The 19,131-nt window shown below is 48.0% G+C and overlaps 1 protein-coding gene across 1 annotated transcript; it reads left to right on the forward strand.

Moving 5' to 3' along the window:
• Positions 1-140: 140 nt before the first annotated feature.
• Positions 141-19,127, forward strand: COPG1 (coatomer protein complex, subunit gamma 1; the record flags this gene model as incomplete). Its single annotated transcript, XM_009875653.1, has 24 exons — positions 141-212; positions 2,278-2,330; positions 3,122-3,202; positions 3,305-3,376; positions 4,187-4,266; positions 5,159-5,234; positions 5,377-5,469; positions 5,807-5,893; positions 6,013-6,170; positions 6,770-6,903; positions 7,673-7,740; positions 8,486-8,674; positions 9,134-9,229; positions 10,629-10,872; positions 11,253-11,328; positions 11,672-11,775; positions 11,882-12,007; positions 12,430-12,498; positions 12,868-13,010; positions 14,353-14,524; positions 15,524-15,621; positions 17,134-17,272; positions 18,232-18,330; positions 19,065-19,127. Coding segments are annotated over 24 exons (2,592 nt in total), but the record flags the coding sequence as incomplete, so codon positions are not given.
• Positions 19,128-19,131: the final 4 nt, after the last annotated feature.

Genomic DNA, 19,131 nt, shown 5'->3' on the forward strand with positions numbered 1-19,131 from the left:
CCCTGCCTTGGGTCCCGCTCGTCTCCCGCTGGTTCTGTGCAGCTCGTTCCGCACGGCCAGGCAGCGCGTCCTGAAGCAAGTTGATTCAGCGTAAATCTTGGGGGTTGTTCTGTGTGACTGTGCTTGCTTTTTGTTGTAAGGAGCACCACATGCTTTGCCCCTGTTTCCCGTGTCCGAAGCCTCCAGCGACATCTTCATGAATGGAGAATTCAGTGAGGCACCTGTTGGAGGGGAGGTGCTCCTGGCTTTCACTTTTGGGGCTGTTGTTCATTTGCACCTGCCTCGCGTTTCAAGGTGTTGGCGTTACCCGCGGCCAAGGCTGGCAGGAGATTCCTTTTCTTGTTTGGTGATGCTGACTCTTGTTGGTTTTGTTCATACCAAGAGAAAACAGAGTTATTTTTCTTCTTTCTGACACTGCTGCTTGCGTCCATCCCAACATTTTTTCTCTGCTTTTACATTTACTTTTAATCCTGTTGCTTCTGTCTCAAGGATTCCTAGTATTTACTGCACCTGCCTTTCTCCTGTGGGTTGTTTATGTGTCCAAAGCCTATAGCCTGAGTACTTGTTCCCAGTGTCAGGTGGAACACATTATCTCTGAGTTTACAGGCCTTGTATTCCTGTTCTTTCCATGTAAGGGCTCACAGGACAGTCTTTTTGTTGGGTGTGTTTGCTTAACTGGCTTTTGTGTCTTTTGCTTTTCATGGATGGTTTAGGTAGCCTTGGATGAATACGGTGTATTTCAAGATGGTTGGTGCTATGAGAGATGAAGAGGTGATGCTCTGTGGTTCATGGCTCATTTAAGGGTCCTGATCTCATTAATGTTTATAAATATGTAAAGGGCAGGTGTCGAGAGGACAGAGCCAGGCTCTTTTCAGTCATGTCCAATGACAGGACAAGGGGCAATGGGTGCAGGCTGGAGCACAGGAGGTTCCACACAAACATCAGGAAAAAGCTTTTTCACTGTGAGGGTGACAGAGCCCTGGCACAGGCTGCCCAGGGGCTTGTGGAGTCTCCTTCTCTGGAGACATTCAGAACCCGCCTGGACGCGTTCCTGTGTGACCTACTCTGGGTGATCCTGCTCTGGCAGGGGGGTTGGACCAGGTGATCTTTTGAGGTCCCTTCCAACCTCTGCCATTCTGTGATTCTGTGATGTGCTGCGCTATGGGAAATCCTGTGCTGCTGTGCAGGCTTCTTGAACACATTCCAATGCTCATACTAGAACTGGTTCATGCTAGAGGCCTTTTTTTTTTTTCTTTCCACGTGTTTCCTTCTCTCCTCAACCCCGTGTAAATGTCTGATTTATTTAGTCACCCACTACATTTGCAAACTTCTCCTGAGACAGAGAAGAGCAGTCTGTGAATCAGGAAGGGGCCAGGAGGCAGATGTCTTTGCCTTTAAGTGTAATGCTTGCTCTTGCAAAGGCTCCTGGCACCAGTGTCGGATACTCCGAGCCCAGGTCAGGTCGGAGCTGTGCCCAGGAGCTCTGTAGTGGATCGGGCTTGTTAAATGCTGGAACAGTGCTGGAAATGGCTGCGTTTTGTCGCAGGGCCAGGCTGAACATAGGTACTAATTAAAACCTGCTTATCAATAACTGGCAGCTCTTGAAAAGCTGTGGTTCGCAGACGCTTAGGAGGCAAGCTAATAGAGACCATGCAGAATGGTAGTGCTTTTTCCTCCGATTATTTCATCCTTAATTGGTGAGGGCTTTAATTATTTAATATAATTTATTCTATTAAGTGGAACAATGAAAGTTATATTGTGTCCAGACTCTCTCTAGTCCACTGTCTTGTCTCTTAATTAGTGATACAGCCAAAAATACTTTACTGGTGGATTCCTGATTAGTTTATAAGGGAGGGATAAAGCACTACTCATTCACAGTCTGGCAAGCAATACCTCTTTTTGTCTGAGCTTTTGTTCCTACGCCTGTCTTATTGATGCTCTCGCTGTCAGCAAGCTCCCAATCCAGGGACTGGAGATAGGTCTTTGGGGATAACAGTGGAGCACAGTTACTTTACAGCTAATCAGTCTACCTCAGCTCATGGCTGGTTATTTCTGGAGGGGATGACAAATCAAAGTATGTCCTGTCTGTTCTGCCTTCGCCAACTGCTATGAAACCTCCAAATAATAATACTTAAATGAGGGAGCTCAGGTTGCTTGGTGTTCATCGAAAAAGCGACCCCAATATGCTCAGTCTGTTTTTAAAGTATAGACATGGTTAGGAAGTTGCTTTCCTGTAGCATTATCTCTGGAAAGACATTTTCTCTCTTTATTTTGCAGGTGGGGGTGCCAATCCATTCCAGCACCTGGAGAAGAGTGCAGTCTTGCAAGAGGTAAATCCTCAGATGATCTCCTTTTTGTACCCCTCTCCCTCACTTCAGTGGGTCACTCGAGAACTTGAGCAAGGAAGTGGGAGTTTGTTAAAGTCCTGCTAGCTCTGAAAGAAGTGGGCAGCACTCCCGTTAGTTCTTATTTTGTTGTTGGAGGGAGGAAGGGAGAAGGTTGAAATAGTCTCTGTAACAAATTAAAAACTGTGAATGCTAAATAGTAACAAAATGAATGAAATTATCTGGGAAAGATCACCCTAAAAGAGGAAGGTTGGGATGTTCAAAGCTAATTTCCCAAGTGTCTTGTAGATGACAAAGTTTATAAGGAGAGTGTGAGTGGTTCTTGAATAGCCTAGAATTTCCTCTGGGGGGAAAAAAAAAAAAAGCCTTTCTTTTCAACAGCAAGTAAACTTCTCAGTCCCCAGACCCTGTCATTTCAGCATTGTCTGTTTACTCACAGTGCTGTGAATGGTGTTGGCTCCCGTTAGCCTCGCGGAGCTCGCGTTCGTCTGTCAGAATAGCCCACACAATCCAGACTTGTGTGGGTGAAAGTGTGACGAGGATTTGGCCTTTAAACCTTAATTACACTTGGATTTATGATCCCAGGCTGTAGAAACAGATGTTTAAGTAGAGTTCTGTGTTTAACAGGAATTGAGGGGAATTCTCATCCAAAGTCATTAAGAACCTTGCTGTGCCTTGCTCAGAACGTGGTGTTTGTGTCTGTAGCCAAGGCCGGACAGGACAGTGTTTGCGAGAGGGACTTGGTGTCAGCATCCTTGTCTGTGCTTTGCTTCCAGGCACGAGTGTTTAATGAGACTCCCATAAACCCACGAAAATGTGCTCATATCCTCACCAAGATCCTGTATCTCATAAACCAGGTAAGGGAGAGAAAACCGAGACCTATGCAGAGACACCTGCAGCAGGCCTGAGGCTGGCTGTGGTAACTGGGGTTTGTTTCCTTCTTTCCCAACATCTTCTAGGGCGAGCACCTTGGTGTCATGGAAGCTACCGAATCCTTCTTTGCTATGACCAAGCTATTTCAGTCCAATGATGTAAGTCTGCTTGCTTTCTGCAGTATTTATCTGGTGGGACAAGCTGTCAGCAGTGTCCTTTTCAGCCTCAAGATCTGCATTTTAATACCGTCAGCTTTTCAGTCCTGCCTAGAGCTACCTGATCTGAGTGGGAAAAGCAAGATGAGAGTTCAGAAACAGAGATCAGCTTCCTGGCCCTTCCCAGACCTTGTAGCAGCTTAACTGAAGCATTCCCTGGTCTTGAGACAAACAGCAGTTCAGAGGGTGAAATCTCTAACTGTCTAGATTGTGCTAGGCACAGATCAAACATGTAATCAGCTAGAATACACTATGCTTTGTGCCCAGCACTAAAAGATCCTGCTGAGGGTCAGTAACTGTGTGTCCTGCAGGAGGCCAGGAATTAATACCTACCCGCAGCAGTGGTACCATCACTTGTCCCTCAGACCATAAGGCATTACAATCATGAGACCAATGTAGTAATCTTCAGACTTGGGAATGTAAATTGCTTAGTTTTGAAGCAACAGGGTGTCTTTAGTGATTTCAAGCTTTGCTCCTTCTTCATGTAAATGACAAGTGAAAGATGAGGCTTGTAGATACAGCTAAATCCAGTATCTCTGCAGCTTCACCCTAAGATTGAGAGATTTCAAAGAGTAAGAGGTATTTTGTTAATCAATATGGGGTTTGTACATCTTTTACACTCAGGCATAGAGACTGGCTGTAAGTATCAGGTCCTTTATCTTCATAATAAAATCATGGAAACAGAGAAAACTGAGATCCCTTCTTATCTGGGATCCTCTCAGCTGATGTCTGTCTTCCCTCTTTCCTTCTCAGCCAACTCTTCGTAGGATGTGTTACCTGACTATCAAAGAGATGTCCTCTATTGCAGAAGATGTAATCATTGTTACTAGCAGGTCAGTCACTTCACTTTTCTTACTGTTATGTTCATATGTCCTCTGGTAATGCCTGTCCAACCTCCCGGAGACCACTGTATTCCCTAAGCAGGCTGAGGATAGTGAATGCCCTTGGTGAGGAAAAAGTTTTCCTTCTAAAGAGACCATTAAAATACAGGCTCCAATTTCCTAGTGTTGTATGTGAAATGTGTTGTGTCCCCATATCCCCTGCCTATGCGATTTCTGTTTTGGTTACATGATATGGCAGCACTGCTGGCTTTTTCCCCTTTTGCAAAAAACTTTTCCATTAAGTCTTGCTTTCCTGTCTGAATGCCTTGAAGCTTTTTGAAGATGTCTGCTGTAAATCCCAAGGCTTTCAAAAGCTGGACAAGGATTTACTGCTTCTGTAGAAGCACAGGATGAGACTTCGCTGGGGAACAAAATTCCCTCTGTGAGTCATTCCTGAATTACTGATCACCACACTGAAAGGCTGGTGCAGCGTGGGGAGACAGGAGCCTGAGGGTAACAGGGTCTGCTGAGGGCCGAGGCCACCCAGCAGGCAGAAGCCAGTCCCAAGCGCTGCTGCGTGATGAACTCCTGTCCCCTCATAGATGATCTTGCACTGACCAGGATCCTGGGAAAAGGGCAGAAATGAGCTTCCAGTAAGGAAGGCAGATGCCTCGTGTGCTCCAGCCTCCTCACTTGGTAATCAGGAGTCCATACAGCCTGCTGATGGGCTTGGAACCTGAGTACTGAGCTTTTCCTCCTGTCTTCCCTCCCTGGTGGGACTTGCCCGAGCGCTGCAGTTGCCTGCTTGGCATTCAGCTGTGGTGCTGGCTGCCAGCTGCTCTGTGTGCATCTGAGAGCTGGCAGCTCAGGAGTGAAGTATTGAGAGCTTCGTGTTTCCAACCAGCTTAACCAAAGACATGACTGGGAAGGACGACAATTACCGAGGCCCTGCTGTGAGAGCGCTCTGTCAGATCACCGATGTAAGTGCTGCTTTTCCCCAGGCCCTTCGCCTTCCCATACTTCACCCCATCCCACCTTCCTCTCTGTTTCTCATGCCTTTGCATCTCCCCTTTCACACTCCCAGCGACTCCTCCATCAGCTGTTGTCTCCCTCTCCCCGCAGAGTACCATGTTGCAGGCCATCGAACGCTACATGAAGCAGGCAATTGTTGACAAAGTGCCCAGTGTGTCGAGCTCTGCTCTGGTGTCCTCTCTGGTATGTGCTCCCTGCAAGGCGGGTCTGAGGGACAGTCAAGCTGGGAAGCAGTCATCTGTGGTGGGGCTGGATATCTTGGGAGTTTCAGGATTTCATCATGGCTTTTCCCCTCTTTGTGGGCTGAGGGACTGATGCTAACTTTGTGGGAGATGGTCAGTCTCTAGAGGCCACAGGTGTCCTGGCCAGGTCTCTGCATGTTGATGTCTTGCTCTTCTATAAGCTGCTGCCACTGGAACCCTCATCAGGGGAAGCTTGTTGCTTCCTAATACAAGCTGTGATTCCCAAAGTTTCTTCCATCCTATTCTCATGGGTGGTATGTGGCTTTGTTTTCCCCCAGCACCTGCTGAAGACGAGTTATGATGTGGTAAAACGCTGGGTGAATGAGGCTCAGGAGGCAGCTTCCAGTGACAACATCATGGTGCAGGTAGGAAACCCACTGCCTGTAGGGAGTAGCAACCCACAGCTGGGAGTGGAGCAAAGCGCTAGAGGATGAAAGTGGAAAGAACATGCTGTGGATTTGTGACGATCCCTTTCTCTGTACAGTATCACGCTCTGGGCTTGCTCTACCATGTGCGGAAGAACGACCGTCTGGCAGTCAACAAGATGCTCAGCAAGTTCACACGCCACGGCCTCAAGTCACCGTTTGCCTACTGCATGATGATTCGAGTAGCCAGCAAGCTGCTGGAGGAAGAGGCTGGCAGGTGAGGGGGCTCCTTTACCCTGCTGGAAGAATCTCCTTGGGTCCTGCCTACATCTTCTCTTGCAGGCTCACTGCCATCTCATGAGGGCAATTGTTTCTGTCTTTTAAGAGCAGCATGCAGCTTCTACCCTTTTATTGTTGCGTAAAGGGCAGCAGAGAAAATACAGTATCCCTTCTTTGAGTCTTGTTTGTATGCTTGCACACCAAATACTTTCTTGTTTCTCTGGAATGTCTAGCATAGCTGCTCTTTACTAAGATATTCTACTTCATTTTCTCTGTCATTTGTAATTATTTGGCTACCAAGTGTGCGGTGTGGCTTCCTGATGGGTAAGAGTTGTGCTGTATACAGACAACTCTTGGTGTGTGAGGTCTGAGGGAGATTCCCTTATGCCTGTAAGGCAGAGGCTGTCTTCTCAGAGGGCAGCCTGACTTCCAGCCCAAGGAGGCTGGAAGTGCACTATAATGACAACTGCAAAATCTTGGGACAGGGGATTTCTGGCTGCTTTTATCTTTCCACAGGCTATGTGACCTGCCTGATTCTGCGTTTCTGTTAGCACCTTTGTTTCAATTAATTCTTGTGGGGTTTTTTTTGTCCCTTAGCCGTGACAGCCCCCTGTTCGATTTCATCGAGAGCTGCCTAAGAAACAAGCATGAGATGGTTGTCTACGAAGCTGCATCTGCCATCATTAACCTGCCCAACTGCACTGCCAAGGAGCTGGCTCCGGCTGTCTCAGGTACATGCAGCACTCGTGGCAGGGGCAAAGGGATTAAGGGCCTGTTGTGGTGGCACCTGCTGATTACTGCAAGAAATGGGGACCTTGTGTAGTTTCAGACTTGTCATGCTCCCTTACCCGTGTTGTTTTATGCTGCTGCTGAGAGCCTGTGGTGTGTGTGAGTAGCTTTGCTCCTGTAAAGGTATTTGCCTGGTGTGTTCAAGCATGAGTTACTGGAGGGGTCATTTTCTTCTGTGAAACAGGGCTGAATTCCAGCTGATAAATCTCCCTGCGTTAGACTGAGTATAACTGTGCAAGAAGCCAGTGTTGGGGTCCTGCCTTCCCAGCTCAGTCCAGTGCAAAGGTTCTCTGAAGCTGGGACTGTTGGCAGGTAGGCAGGCTGTGCGTCACCTCTCTGCACAGGGAGCGTGCCCTTCATGGGCCAGCCCTGGGAAAGGAACAGGATTTGCAAAGAAATGGAGACCAACAGTTCAAATTGACTTAACAGGAAAGGTGGCAAGGTGATGAAATTGACCTTTAAGAAGAATGAAGGGTAGTGGCAGTGTGGAAAAACGGGGGGGTGGGTAAGAGCTAGTTGTGAGCAGGGATGTGTGGCGAAGGGGACAATTAAGGAGGGAGGAAGCTGGTAAACTCACAATTGCTTCTTAAGTATTCTTCTAGTTATCTTGGATTTGCAGCTGTGTCTTCATTGAAGCTCTTGCTTTAGGCATGAAATGTTTCTCAGCAATAGATTGACTAAATGTCAGCCTTTGGTTTTCCCACCTGGCAGTTTTGCAGCTGTTCTGCAGCTCCCCAAAAGCAGCGCTGAGGTATGCGGCCGTCCGTACCCTCAATAAGGTAGGAACCAGTCTCTTGGGAGCTGTAATTGTTTCTCATGTGCAGGCGGGTACAGACTTCAGAAGAGAAAGAGGGTCAGATGATGTGATGATTTTCTGTGAGTAAGCTGTACCCTGGGCTACAGCCTTGCATTTCATTGCTTTCTGAGTGAAATAAACTTCAAAGAACACTTAACAGAAGGAAAAAAATAAAAGCAGTCATTTTCACAGGTCTCTCTAAGAATGTCACTGGTCTTATGTGTTACTGCTTTACTTTCTGAGCTTCCAATGGTGAAGGAGTTCCTTGTAAAACAGGGATCAAACCTTGAGGCCACTTCTTGCCTGCTCCCTGATGATCTTTGCTCCAGCTTTTCCCATGACCTTGTAAACTCTAAAAAAGAAAAAGACAGAATAGCAGTGTCTGGTAACTGCTGTGCTTCCACCCACAAAGCTGTTCTGCACAGCTAGGCTTTCTGAATTTTTCTTAGGAGTTCATAGCTTTCTTACGTATAGCAGAGAATGAGTTAAAAATAGCAAAAGATCGTTTACTACTACTACTTGTCTTCCAGCAAGAGATGCAATTCTGCAGGAAGAAGGAGCTTGTTACTTAACCTCAGATTAGCTGTTTGTCTGAGATGACCCTCATATACAGACGACAGCATTTATTTTTACAGGAAGGAGTGAGAGCTTAGGGAGACTTGGGGGGTTTTGCCAGCTGGACCTTTTCCATCTATTGAGTGATTTCTGCTCTTCCCTGTCTGCTCTAGGTGGCCATGAAGCACCCATCCGCTGTGACTGCCTGTAATCTAGACCTGGAGAACCTTGTGACAGACTCCAACCGCAGCATAGCCACCCTGGCCATCACCACGCTGCTCAAAACCGGCAGTGAGAGCAGCATTGATCGTCTCATGAAGCAGATCTCTTCTTTCATGTCAGAAATCTCAGATGAGTTCAAAGTAAGGAAGTGGGAGGAGGAGGGACACACAAGTTCCCGAAAAAATCCCTTGATCTTTTGCCCATATTTGAGCCTGTACTGTAAAACCTACATGGAGCTGCTTCCAGGAGCTGGGCTGCAGAGTATTTGCGGGGAAGAGGAAGAATCTGAGGCTGTTGGCCTAAGCCATGCCTCGGTTGTACAGCACCAGCTCCCAAGTCACATGCTCTCTACTGGGGAGATGCCTTTGAGAATTAAATCTCTTTTTCTTCTTTCCAGTGGATGTGGGCCTTTGCTAGGGGTTGAAGGGTGCATAAAGATCAATCTCGTCTAGGAGTGTACCTCTTGGAACTGTGTTTGTTGGATAAATAAAGGCAAAACGGTAGTTTCCAGGGGCCAGCACAAAATTGATACAATTCAACTATTGTTTTTCTGCCTGGTGAGGCAGAATCCTTTTTTACTTGCCCCTCTTTTCCCCCAGGTTGTAGTGGTGCAGGCTATCAATGCACTGTGTCAGAAATACCCTCGCAAACACGCCGTCCTCATGAACTTTCTTTTCACTATGCTTCGAGAAGAGGTAAGTTCGCAGGACAACTTCTTTGTGTCCCTTGTTTGCATGCATGAGCTGCAGGACTGCACGGTGGTCCGTCCAAGAGTCAGGCTTTTACTGCTAGTGCTGTGCAGTGAGAGCCTCCCTCTGAAAGGCTTGCAGCCTGACTGGCAGAAGTGGCCAGCTGTGCACAATAGTTATACACATACTGCCAGGCATAGCTTTAATGTGGCTTTCATTCTTTCATTTTTCTGGGGGTTTATTAACTCTCAAAGCAAATGCAGGCAACAGCAGATCTGTTGGCAGTCCACTTGTGTTTCATATTTGAACCAGTTTTCTTTTATATTTTGACAGCAAATTCCAAGAAGTTTTGTCTTGTACACAAAGATTGAATAACAACCTATTTATTGATGACACTGGACCACTTCTGTTCTCTGTGCTGTGGCAGTGAAGGGATCACGAGTACCTATAACCGTTCTCTGCATTCAGTCAGACATAAATTGCAGACAGACAGCTTTACAGAGGTTTGCTGAGGCCGTTTCTAAATGAGCTAACATGCCTGCAACACAGCTGGCACCACTGCTTGCTCTGATATCACTTTGTGCCAATTACAGCCTCTCGTTTGGGAACAAACCAGAGCATGTCATTTTGCTCCTGTGAAAAATGGACTGGTCTCCTTTCCCAGATTTTCTGTAGGTGGATAGTGTCATTTTGAATGTGGTTTTGTAGTTCAAACCATTCTGGCTTAAAGCATTTTTTTTTTTTTTTTTAAATCCAAAGTAGCTCTGGAAAGATCCCCCAAATGCCCAGCACTGTGCACGTATTTGGCAGAGGATACTGTCCAGTTTAATCCCTTTGTGCGTATTGAGGACACTAGTAAATAATGTCTGAAGATAACCAAGCATTAACGGCATGTCAGGTTATGGGATATCACGGGATGGGTATTGATTGCCTGTCTTCCCACAGTGACAGAGCTATTTGCTGGGTCCTGCTGTGGCAGATATGATCCTTAATATATTTCTCTTGTGATTCATCCTCAGATGTCTAGTGCTAAAGGGGAGAGGTTTGGGTTTTTCTCCTCCCATGTGGCTGCTTTTCTGCAGTATTTGCAGCAGCAGAGGATTCTGAAGGAGATGTAAACCCATCAGACAGATGGATTCTTTTACCCCTTTTAGGACTTGGGGTTTTTTCTTCACTGCAGCAGTTCTAAAGGGAATTGGCAAGAGAGCTTGAGTATTTTTTGGCCCTCTGGGTATAATGAGGGTCAGAAGTGGGGGCAGCATTATTGCCATTCTCCTTTCAAACATGGATTAAAAGCATTGAGCGTCAGTGACCTTTTGGAAGGAAATTCTTTCCTGTCTGGCTAGTTCAGAATCTCTAAAATACTTCGAGATTTCCAGCTGAGCAGTTCCCTTTTGCTCCTTAGGGTGGCTTCGAATACAAGCGAGCCATCGTTGACTGCATCATCAGCATCATTGAGGAGAACTCGGAGAGCAAAGAGACAGGGCTGTCTCACCTCTGCGAATTCATCGAGGACTGCGAGTTCACTGTGCTGGCCACTCGTATCCTCCATCTCTTGGGGCAAGAAGGGCCCAAAACCAATAACCCCTCCAAATACATTCGCTTCATCTACAACAGGGTTGTCCTGGAGCATGAAGAAGTCCGGGCAGGTAAGCGACAGACAGGGAAAGCTGGGTGTCCTATGACAGATCTTCAAGGAAATACAATTTATTAACACCTCTCCTTTTGACGACTGTGATACGCTCTAGTTCTGAGCAGATATTTTTATGCAGCAAACATGTGCAGTAGTAGTGATGGAAGAGGTGGCCTGCAGCTGAGAAGTGGGGAGGTAGATGCAGTGACTCTGAAACTTAGACAGAGGAGGTTTGCAGGCACTTCACTGTAATACATCTTCCTCCTTCTAATCACAGTTAATGCTTTATACTAGTACTAGCACATCTGATGTGGCATCTGATCAAGGCCAGAAAATAGAAGAAACTTCAGTTAATTTCTTTGCTTTCTAATTCTGTTTTTGTGACTTGTGCTACAGGTGCTGTAAGTGCCTTGGCCAAGTTTGGAGCCCAGAATGAGGAAATGTTACCCAGTATCTTGGTGTTACTGAAAAGGTGAGTTGTACCTCAGAGTTTTTCAACACTCTGGGTGAAAAACCCTGTTTGCATGAGAGCTTGGTAGCATCCCCATGGATGTCTAATCTCTTCTGTCTGTGGATCAAGAAGGTGCAGTGGGAACCTTGGATCCCATCATGGGATCAACACTGTATTCAGCACCACAAAGTGGGGAGAAGCCAAGTGTGGTGAATTATTGCTTTTCTAATACAATTTTTAGTAGACTGTTGGTTGTCTCCTATGGTATATTCTTTCTGGCCCTGTAAGGTGGCTTAGTCACCTGGATTCATTCACGTGAACTCTGCTACCTTGCACTGAAGGAAGTTTTCCACTTTCCTCTCAGGTGTGTGATGGATGATGATAATGAAGTGAGAGACAGAGCCACCTTCTACCTGAATGTTCTGGAGCAGAAGCAGAAAGCCCTCAATGCTGGCTACATCCTGAACGGTAGTGCAGGAAGCCTTCAAAATGAGTCTGCACCTCTTCATGGTTTAACAAGTGACAAAAGGTGGCATTACCTGTGGTTTCAGTGACCTGTCCCTTCTGTCCCCAGGTTTGACGGTGTCTATCCCTGGCCTGGAGAGGGCTCTGCATCAGTACACCCTGGAGCCCTCCGAGAAGCCCTTTGACTTGAAATCTGTTCCTTTGGCAACAGCTCCTATCGTAGAGCAAAGAGCAGGTGAGGAACAGTCCCCTGAATGCTGGTCCAAACTGCTAGGAATTCCCTTGCAGCTTCAGCCCTGCACTGGGCTTGCTGGGAGTTGCTGAGTGCCATTGTATTTGAATTTTGTGAGATTACATCATCTGTAAGGACTAAGGCCTGCAAATCTGGTTGTTCCCACGTTAGCGTTTCGGTTTAGTCCAACTGCTAATAATAGTAATTAGTTGGTAATCCTCACTGGAGCTGCTGCAGTTCCAAAGGTGTTTAGGAAGCTAAATATGGTCTAGTCCACAGCAAGATGAGAAATGAGCTCTCTTCCTTTCTTTAGTCAAATCCCCAGATATTGATTTGTTTTCTGGTTTAGTTACTTCTTACTCTTCACTTTCAAATCTTTTGTGGTTGGTTTGTGGTTTGTTTTTTTGGTTTTTTTTTGCTTGCAGAAAACGTGCCTGTTGCTGTGGTCAAACAGCCAGAGAAGGTGGCAGCAACACGGCAAGAAATATTCCAAGGTAAACTGATGCAAGGCCTCTCCTGTGCCTGTGTGCGAGACCAATACAGCTCACTCTTGCTGAGCCTGCCTGAGCCCCTCTGGCTTTATCCCATCTCCTTTCAGAGCGTGACATGGGCTCCCAACTTTAAGTCAGCTGTTTACTGCTGGGGATGGGAGTGCCTGTGGTCCTGTTTTTTCCTACCTTGCAGTAGATGTGGGGAAAGAACGACTCTCCCATTAATTTTAAAAGTCCCTAGTGAATGTTTATGGATGTTTGATGGATAGTTACTTGCTGCAGCAGCTTCTGGCAGCTTAAACAAGGGCTTTGAAACTGCCCACACCTCCTGTGGGTTGGGAAAGGCAATCATTTCGGTGTCCTCTGTTTCAGAGCAACTAGGGGCGATCCCAGAGTTTCGGGGACTGGGCCCACTGTTCAAGTCTTCCCCAGAGCCTGTCGCCCTGACAGAGCTGGAGACCGAGTACGTGGTTCGTTGCACCAAGCACACGTTTGTCAGCCACATGGTGTTCCAGGTGGGTAGTTACGGCATGTGGTGCTGAAAGAGGATTGGAAAATAAGCTCCTGACCAGTTAAAAGCTTCACTGGGAAAAAATAACTCAGAGATATCTATTTTCAAAGCATGTCACTGCAGTAAGGAGTTCTTAGTTTCTCACCCAGGGCAGCAGAGCAGCAGAAAAAAAAATAATTAGGGAGCCTGTACTTACACATACAGTCAAAATAAATCAAACAAGCACTAGGTGGGGCTGTTTTTGCCGAGCAGTTGGCAAGGGGAGCTGTGTTCTTTTCTCAGGGTCCCTAAGCACGTGGTTTGAGTGTAAAAGAATGAAGCTTACTATATCTGAGAGACTGAAAAAGGTTCTCAAGAAGGGGATGTGGTAGGGGAGAGCTCTTCAGGATGTTTGTTTTAACCTGTGTGGTACAAGCATGTTTTTCTGTACGTCTTGGCCTTGGCTGTACCGCCCTGCTGCCCCATGTGGGGTGTTAGGATTAATGTGCCAGCATTTTTGCCTGGGGTTTGGGGAGTTCAGGGCACAGCGAGTCCTACACTAGCTTGTGAGCATCAGTGCATTGTCCTTAGCTGACTCCTTCTTCCAAAGCTCTGAACTGCTTATACAGTCCTCGTAGGGGTTGATCTTTGTTTCTGTTGTCCATCCACCAGATGCAATTGTATGAGATTGACTTGTCATTGCAGCCAGAATGAAGTTTAACCAAACAAGTTTAGACTTGCTGAAACCATCAAGCTCGCCGAAACTTGCTAAAACTATCCCTGGTTTGAGCTGTGCAAAGCATTGTCTTCCTACCTGCACTGGGGCACTGCGTCCCTGTAGCATCAAGTGAGAAGATGTAGGCAATAGAGCACTCGCATTTTCACGCTGCAAAGACTTAACTTGTGAGTTGCCATCCATGGAGAAAAGATGAGTACATTTAGAGGAAAAAGTTCCATATTAACTAGTGAACTGAGACTGACAGAAGCTGACACATCCCTGCCATTGCTGAATTTATGTTCCTGCCTGGGTTGCAGAGGGCAGGCATTGGACAGTTGTGTGCCAGTTCATTTTAAGTGTTGCTTCCTTAAAGAAAAAAACCACAAAAGCAAGCTTGCTGGAGCAGTGGAGTCTCCTGGAGGATTTTAGTTTTTCCCCTAAAGCATTTGAATGAGCATTTGAGTGACTAAACGGGAACACGTGAGCCCTGTGACTAGCCGGCGACTGGTAGCGAGGAGCACTGCTGAAACACACAGAGCGAGGGGTTCACAGCTGACATCATGCTCCCACTGTGCCTCAAGTGAGTCTGCTGGTAGATCTATAGCGAGCACTTTCAAGCTGTTGCTGCTTTTCCCCTTTTCCTGTTTAGTTTGACTGCACAAACACACTGAACGATCAGATCCTGGAGAATGTCACGGTGCAGATGGAGCCAACAGAGGGGTATGAGGTCATTGGCTACGTACCTGCCAAAACCCTGGTGTACAACCAGCCAGGTACCTGCTACACACTGGTGGCACTGTCTGAAGACGACCCGACGGCAGGTAAACAGTTTGTCCTCTGTGTTTGCCTGACGTCCCCCAAATTAAGCGTACTGTATTGCTCACTCCCACACGTTCTACCTTGCATCCTAGCCAGATATTTATAGCCTGTGTGTGGGTGCAGCCCTGAGTGATGCTGAGCATGACTTCTCTTTGCTGTTTGGGGGCTGTCAGGCCTCCCTTCTCCTCTCCTGGTTCCCTCATGCTGTAGCGTTGTCAAGTCAGGCTGTGAGAGCTGGCAGAGGAGCGTTCAGCTCTCTGCTGAGTTATCTCCCATGCACCCTGGCATGTCCTCTAGCCTGTCTGTTCTTTGTGTCAGTGTGTGGAGAGGCTGGTACTTGCAAAGTGCTGTGAGTGCCCAGGTGCTCTGAGTAGCAAAAGCGTATTTCAGACAAAGCGCTAGAATTTCAAGGATGTCAGTTTGAACTGAACCTCCCCTCATTTGTCACTGTCCATAATGGGAATCAGGCCTTACCTGTGCTTTGGTGTCTGTGGTTTGTGTTCTGGGACTGCTCACCTGGGTGCGCTGCTGCTGTTCACCCCGCAGTGCCCATATTTCGGGGGTGACTCATCATTCCTCTCCCAGCCAAGTGGTATTAATCAGCCGCTGTGTTGCAGCGCAAGGTGGTTTAATTTCACAGGCTCATGGATCAATCACTAGGTAAGGATCTTGCCTCTTCACAAGGCACTGGAGGGACATATTTAGTTAGCATTCCCAGCACAGGTCCATCAGTAATAGCACTCGATCTGAGGATTATGGTCTTTTACAACCATCTTGAGTCTGTGTTCCTCACTGTTTGCTAGCCTTGATATTACAAGTAAATACCTCGTCCTTGAGAGAAAGAAACTGTCAAAGAGTCCTCTCTAGGTCGCTGGCTAAGCCTGTGCTGCTGACAGTGACTGGGAGAGCCCTGCTGCCGCCAAGCTCCCAGCCCTGCGGTGCCGCAGCGGGGGGCAGATCTGGTGGTAATGTGGGCTTTGCCTTTGCCTCCCCCACTCCAGTGGCCTGCACCTTCAGCTGCATGATGAAGTTCACTGTCAAGGACTGTGATCCGAACACGGGCGAGACAGACGACGAGGGATACGAGGATGAGTATGTGGTAAGGAGCTGGGTGTGCACCTGTTCGTGGAAATGGCTGTCATCTTGAGGGGTTTTGTGTTCTCTACTCAGATCCCTGCAGCCAGTGATGCTGATGTGGACAGCTTCACGTGAAGAGGGGATTCTTGCCGTGTCTGTCCCAGGATGCACGTCTGGGTTTGCAGAGCTTGCTTTGTCTTGTTTGGGGCGTCCTCCTATTGCTCTCCAGGCAGATATCTGACTGTGCAGGACACGGTGTTGTGGGAGGTCATGGTATGTCCTCCAGGCTTGGCTGTCCATGCCCCACCGGCTCCAGCAATTGCACAGTCGGGCTTGTGGAGACAGCGGGCTGTGGCACATCTTTTGTTCTCCCTGAGTTCCTTTCCATGATGGCACAGTTAATTGCCTTGTGTCTTGCCTGATACAGGGAGCTGGCTGTCCTTGTTCTTGCTTTGGAGAAGGTGGGGCTTTTCCATCTCCAGCACCAAGATGGATGAAAGCACTGATGCTGCAGAAGCACCTCTTTTTCAGGCTTTGCTGTTTCCAGGCTTTGCCATTTCCAGGCAAGCTGTTTTACTGCAAAGGAAGATGCTGAGCTTATGCTTGGTCAGAAACTGAGACTGGCTCACAGAGGGTAATACTTACTTACCCTCTGGGGAAGAAGAGATGTTGTGACACAGCCTAAGCTTGCCCTGTTAGCTCCAGAGGCTGTTTTCTCTCTGCGTTGCCTGTCACTGCTGCGAAACTGATGAGAGGCACTGCTGTGCAGTGAGTCACTGACAACACAGCATCCTCTCAGAAGCAGTGGGGAGGGTTTTTCTCCTATGGAACATGCAAGGTTAACCCCTCTTTCTGCTTCCCACCGGTCACCAGGAGTGATATTTAAACAAACTCTTCCATGTGTTTCAGCTAGAATCAGGAAGAGAGTGTTTCCTGCTGAGGTTGCTGAATTGAATGCAGGCTGATGTCCGGCCAGCTCTGGCACTCTCTGCCCTTCAGTATATGCTCTGGTGGGACAAGTCTGGTTCTGCCTTGCACAGACGTAGTCACAGCAGGGTTCAGCTAACCTGGCATGCAGCATTAGGTGATAGTGAGCATCCGACAGCGTCTCACTGCGCTTTACCAGCCTGCAAAACAATAAGCCAGGAAAGGCAAAATACAGGCTTACGTGCATTCCAGGCAAGCAAATGTGAGCACAAGCAGCTGTTTCTTAGCCTTTGTTTTTTTTCCTCTGTTTTGGATGTTTGTTTAGTGCTGTGATCCCTGCCAGGCCAAGGGTTGTGCTCAGCATGGGAGCCTGCTTTGTGGCAGTGGCGTGACTTGGTGGCTCTCCCAGGCCCAGCAGTCTCTCAGCCAAGCAGTGTTTGTACATGCAAACCAGAAGGGGCAGGGCTTGCGCTCATGTATCTGTGAGTGGAACTGGATGCTGCCTCCTCCAGTCACCTGATCTCAGAGAATCCAGTCTGTAAAGCTCACTCTGGAGAGAACAGGATGAAGAACAAACATGTTTCACTTGAACCTCTTCTACCACCAGCTTGAGGACCTGGAGGTAACAGTGGCTGATCACATCCAGCGAGTTCTGAAGCCAAACTTCGGAGCAGCCTGGGATGAAGTGGGTGATGAGTATGAAAAAGAAGAGACCTTTACTTTATCTGCTATTAAAACCCTTGAAGGTAAGGGAGTGCCTGAGCCCAGCTGAGCTCTTAACTTTCCCTCCAGCAGGCAGAGTCTGGAGGCAGAGTCCGTCTCACTTCAGATCTCCCACGGAAAGGCTAATGAGGCAAAACCCTTCGCAAGCTATTTCACCACAGCTGTTAAATGCAGATCTACTGTTACTGTGATAACAAGTTCATTCAGGTTTTGGAAAAACAAATTAGTATTCTGAGCCCTGTGGAGACCAAGCTGGATTGTGGGAGGCAAGGGAACATCTTGCTTTGCTCTTGCACTTCACACTCCCAAGCAGACAGACCATAGTTCAGCTGTGAGCTCCCACTTTCCTTCTTGAGACCAGTTAGAAAAGATGCAAAGAGCAGAAGACATGAGGTTGGTGGGCAGGCTCATGGTGCAAGTGCTCTACTCTTTCATTATGTATTAGAAAGTCCTTTTATTTTTCCTGGGAAGCCTGTAAAAACTTGGTCCTTCTAATGGCTTAGAAGGGTGTCCTTGTCCTGTCGCCATCTCTGTGCTTCCTTGCACAGTCCCTTGAGATTAGAAATGCCCTCCCTGAGGCCTTTTCAAATTTCTCCTGAAGGCCTGTGTCTTCTGCAAGATGTCTCCTTCATTCTGCACCTGTCCCCAGAGGAGCAAGAGCAGGCTGTGAGGGCTGTGCAGTAGGTGTGCAGCCGGCTGCGCCCTCCTGCTGCTCTCTGACTCATTCACCCTCTCCTTTCTGTTGCACCTTTGCTGCAGCAAGTAACAGAACTGCTGTGTGGCAGTGGGTTTTTGTGTGTTGCCTGTGCCTCTCTTGTGGCCCTCAAAACCAGAATACTGGCCGGTGCTCTGTGTCCCTCAGAGCAAGGGATGTGAACTCTTAACATGTGGGGAGGGCTTGAGCCACTTTTAGATGCTTTTTGTGGGTCCCTGTTAAAGTATCTGTGTCATGGAGCTTGTTTTACGTGTTTTCTCGTAACAGAGGCAGTTAGTAATATCGTGAAGTTCCTGGGGATGCAGCCCTGTGAGCGGTCGGATAAGGTGCCAGATAACAAGAACTCCCACACCCTGTACCTGGCAGGTAAGCTGTGGGCTGAGGTCTCTGCTTGAGGAGCAGCTCTTCGGGAGGTTGCAGCGAGCTGCCTGTTGAAAATCAGGGCAGGAGTTTCTGGTGGAGCCTGCTGTGCTCCAGGTAGGGTTTGGAGGCTTGTGCCTGCCCTGGTTTTCATCTCCACCAGTGTTGGGGTCACAGAGGGTGGGGGGATGCTGGGATCGGTCCCAGGCTTGGCTGGGAGGAATTTGACGTCTTCATGCTCCCTGGCATCCTGGTTTGGAGTAGCCTGGGGGGCAAAGCACAGCACCCTTGCCTGGCAAAACAGATGTGTACTGGAGCTTGTAGAATCACAGAAATGTCAAGGTTGGAAAGGATCTTAAGATCATCAAGTCCAAGCTACAGCCTACACCACCCTAACACTAAACCATCTCCTGAAGTGCCACATCCAGCCGTTTTTTAAACACTACAGGGTTGGTGACTCCACCACCTCCCTCGGCAGCCCCTTCCAGTGCTAATGGGCGAGTGACTGGTGGTCGGGGAAGGAGAGCCTGAATCCCTTCTCACTGGCAGTTTATTCTACATTTTGCTTTCATGGGGTTTACAGCAGGGGGTTAAGCAGAAGGAGCGGTGTGTTGCTGCCTGGGGCTCTCTGCCGGCCCAGTGCTGGGGATTTACCTGTGGGAAACCTGCCCTCGCCAGGCAGCAGCATTCCCTCGCCGGTTTGCGGGGCGCTCACTCCTCCCTCCCGCTCTCCTTTGCAGGCGTGTTCCGGGGCGGCCACGACCTCCTGGTACGGTCTCGTCTCGTCCTGACTGACACCGTGACGAT

The sequence above is a fragment of the Apaloderma vittatum genome, unplaced genomic scaffold, assembly GCF_000703405.1.
Source record: "Apaloderma vittatum isolate BGI_N311 unplaced genomic scaffold, ASM70340v1 scaffold24768, whole genome shotgun sequence".
Taxonomy (NCBI): Eukaryota; Metazoa; Chordata; class Aves; order Trogoniformes; family Trogonidae; genus Apaloderma; species Apaloderma vittatum.